General features: G+C 35.3%; 1 protein-coding gene across 2 annotated transcripts in view; it reads right to left on the bottom strand.

Moving 5' to 3' along the window:
• Window positions 1–422: 422 nt before the first annotated feature.
• The window catches only part of LOC106875179 (MAM and LDL-receptor class A domain-containing protein 1), a 23,521-nt gene continuing 19,804 nt past the window's right edge, over window positions 423–4,139 (bottom strand). For both annotated transcript variants that reach the window (XM_052975928.1, XM_052975929.1), the window contains exons 18-21: window positions 2,837–2,950; window positions 2,203–2,356; window positions 1,548–1,714; window positions 423–592 (exon numbers count right to left, since the gene is read on the bottom strand). In XM_052975928.1, the coding sequence (XP_052831888.1) occupies window positions 438–592; window positions 1,548–1,714; window positions 2,203–2,356; window positions 2,837–2,950 (590 nt within the window). In that variant the 3' untranslated portion in view covers window positions 423–437. The remainder of the gene's footprint in view (window positions 593–1,547; window positions 1,715–2,202; window positions 2,357–2,836; window positions 2,951–4,139) is intronic.

Below are 4,139 nucleotides of genomic sequence, written 5' to 3'. Positions count from 1 at the left end.
ACACACACACACACACACACACACACACACACACACACACACACACACACACATGCACATATGTCCATATTAAACTGATGCATGGGAATGCACACATAGACTGATTCACACACACATACATACACACAAACTTATAACTCAGATGTAAAAATGACCAAATGGAATGATAATTCACTCAAATAATTTCAGTTTTTATGTTTACAATGGCCAGATTTGGCTTCTCACTCCTACCCTACAATGTCATTCTAAACATAAAGAATCACATCATTGAAATGTTGAAGCTATGAGATAATACATGATTAATTCAATGTGAATAAATATTACATTTGGCTGATTAATCTGAACGCTAAACAGTTGAATAACATTATACTATCTTAGATCCATTGTGGTCATAGCTGGAACTGTTTGATGCTAAACAACAACAGCAACAACAGCAATTACAAATTGAAGGAAATTGTTAACTTACAGCAGTTTTTCTCATCATAGCCATCAGGACAATCATAGTCACCATCACAGAACTGATCCTCGAATAGACAATAGGGGTAGGTCATATTGCCGTATTGTGGACATGGTGTTTTGGAAGTCTCACAGGCTTATGGTTTCATCATGTATTTTGTGGTTTGGTTTGGTTTGGTTTGAAAAAAAAAAAAAAATGAAAAAAACAATAATAATAACAACAACTACAACAGCAGCAGCAGCAGCAACAAGAACAACAACAATGATTTCAAATTTTAGCAATGATAATAATTGAAATACAGATGTGGCATTTCAAAGCAAAAACTGCTCATGTTCTTGGTATGATAAAAAAAAAAAGGGGATGTTAGAAACATCTAGATAACATCCTAGGAGACACATCTTACAACAAAATCCAAAAGATTGTGTTGACAAGTACTGTCTATATTCTTAAAAAGACCCTAGGAAAAATGCACATGCACCACACACACACACACACACACACACACACACACACACACACACGTACATTCAGGGGAAAACGTCTTGGCCAATGCAGTACTTCAAATGGAGAATAGTTTGAAGGTGATAAAAGTGTTAACATGTAAAACTAAGTGAATAAAACCATATTTCAAAATTCCAGTTTCTTTTGGGTACCACCTCGTGCATACACACACACACACACAAACACACACACACACACACACACACACACATGATAGGCTTCTTTCAGTTTCTGTCTATCAAATTTACTCTCTGCAAGCTTCACAAGCACTCTTCTGTGTCTATACCTTTGATGATTTTTTAATAAAGTGTTTTTTTGTTTTGTGCATACACACACACACACACACACACACATACATTGGTTGTTTTATTCCAATTAGATTTTTTAAATGGTTGGAAATTTAAAATCTGAGTAAAACGAACATGGTTCTATAAACAACTGAAGAGTAGAGATTGAAGAATTCAAATAAAAAATATTTTAAGAAACAAGAAAAAAAGAGAATTTTAATTCCAATCAAACTTCTGAAAGAAAATCTGAAATTCAAATTCAATTTGGTTAAAAAAATGAAACAAAACAGAAATATACTCACTTGTATTATAACAGACCAATCCCACATCAGACAAATGAGGGACATTATTTTCGATCCTGTTCAAATTGCAGTCTTGTATTCTGCTTTCATTGCCAAAACAATTAACTTTCCACATTGTGCCAACGCCATAGTGGTATTTGCCAAATCCTATACTTTGAGCATATCCCCTGGATAAAAGAAAAAAAAGCTACTAATGAAACTGTAGAAGTTTTATTGTTATCGTTGTCATTATTAGCATTATTATTATTATTTTTTTTTTTTTTTGATGATGCTTGGTTTCACAATTCCTGTCATTCGGCTTAGCAGCCGCTGATTAAGTTGTAATTTGGTATTGGAAGGTTAAGGGCTTCCTTGATGCCTGCCAGAGAAGCAAGTAACTATCACCATGGAAGGCATCGAGGTGAAGAGTGCTTCGTTGAGGAGCAAGGAGTTGTCACGTAGAAGGTCTGTCGCGCAACTCCCTAACAAAGTGAAACTCACTCTTTAAGTACCAGTTTTACTACGCATGTGCAACTCGATGGGCTTCAGGTGGTGAAGTCCCCTGCGCATGTGCAGAATAGTACTTCCTCAATGGCGGCTATAATTTCGCGCCACTACATTATCATCATCATTATTATTTTGATAACTCTTCAACAAAAGCTGTTTATAAACTTACGTGAATCCTAATTGCTTGCAGGCAACACGTGCATTGACCTCACTCCATTGCAACCCATAGGCAGAGCCCCACGATCCATTAACCAAAACTTCCAGTCGACCTTTGTGTCCAATGGTAATCCCATCAACCAACCGTATGTCCTTTGAGACGCTAGCTGCAAAATAGAAATATGGAGGATGAATAAACAGAAAGAGGAAATGAATAGATTGGAAAAATAAATGTTATGCACGTGTACCCACAATCTGCATGCCAACAATATCTGCACATGTTCACACACTAGTCAAAACATGCACATAAATACATACACAACTGAGAAATAATGATACATGCACACACACAAACATCAAACACACACACACACACAGACACACACATTTCCAAATCATCCTAAAGCATCACATCAGACCCTTCAGACAATCCTCCAACACTTATATATTTGCACCTTTCTCTTCCTCACATTTCCTCTTCATACATTGAAGTTGCAATTCCTAGTTCCACCAATGTATGCTAGATAGATAAACATATATTTGGCATTAAGACAAATACATTGATAAAGACATACTAACATGTGGAAAGAAAGATATATCATTAAATATCAACAAGTTGAACACTGTAGAAATAAGATACTACTTACTGCATCCAGCTTCATCGGAACCATCTGCACAGTCATTAAAATTGTCGCAAAATTGGTATTTTGGTATACAAACATCATCATTTGAACATTTCTTGAGATTGGCATTGGAACAAACTGTTTTAAAAGAAACAGTGGAGACAGAAATATATTTATAAATTATCAGCAGAATATGGATAAGAATATATAGAGCCGCTGATATATATACACACATACGTTTATATATATAATGTACTGATCCATGATAGAAAATTCAACAAAAAAAAGTTCTCCATCTGGTGAGAGATAAATATTGTTTATTTAAAGCTCCCGATGCATCTGCTAAAGCACTTCTAATAGTTTCATATGTTCCTTTATTTGTTTCAGTCATTTGACTGTGGCCATGCTGGAGCACCGCCTTTAGTTGAGCAAATTGGCCCCAGGACTTAGTCTTTGTCAGTCTCTAATACTGTCAGTCTCTTTTGCCGAACTGCTAAGTTACGGGGATGTAAACACACCAACATCGGTTGTCACATGACGGTGGGGGGCAAACACAAACACCCCAACACACATATACATATATATATATATATATATATATATATATATATATATATATACACACACACACACACACACGACAAACTTCTTTCAGTTTCCGTCTACTAAATCCACTCACAAGGCTTTGGTCGGCTTGAGGCTATAGTAGAAGACACTTGCCCAAGGTGCCACATAGTAGGACTGAACCCAGAATCATGTGGTTGGTAAGCAAGTTACTTTCTTCCACACTGCCATTTTTGTACCTATATATTGAGAAAACTCAAACATATTCTTCAGACGCAAACCACATATCATATCGTTATGATATGTGGTTTGTGCCTGATGAATAAGAAACTATTAATAGCACTTTAATACATGTATTATGACCTTTAAATAAAAAAAAAAGACTATGTTTAAGTGTGTGTGTGTGTGTGTGTGTGTGAGTATGTATTTATATACCCTCTGAAAATCAATGAAATTGAAATAAAACAAAAATATGCAGCATAAAATTTACTCTATGTACACGAGAAGAAAGCCTGTAAAGGCACAAGATAGGATTTAAAGCAGAGAGCCAAAAGCAAAGAAATGAAAAGGCAGGAAAGCATAAGCAGAGGGTGAATATCATGTAAGTAATATAGTGAAACTGTAAGTGCAGATGAGCCATGGACTCCAGAGTTATTTACAAAATGTGAACATGTACAGTATCATATAGTGAGTAACTTAAAAGAATTGTAGGATGAATTTTCTTTAGTGTGAGTATAAAGAAATCAACTCTTATTTAGAATTG

Source organism: Octopus bimaculoides, chromosome 23 (genome assembly GCF_001194135.2).
Source record: "Octopus bimaculoides isolate UCB-OBI-ISO-001 chromosome 23, ASM119413v2, whole genome shotgun sequence".
Lineage (NCBI taxonomy): Eukaryota > Metazoa > Mollusca > Cephalopoda > Octopoda > Octopodidae > Octopus > Octopus bimaculoides.
This window is presented reverse-complemented; position numbering and strand designations above follow the sequence as displayed.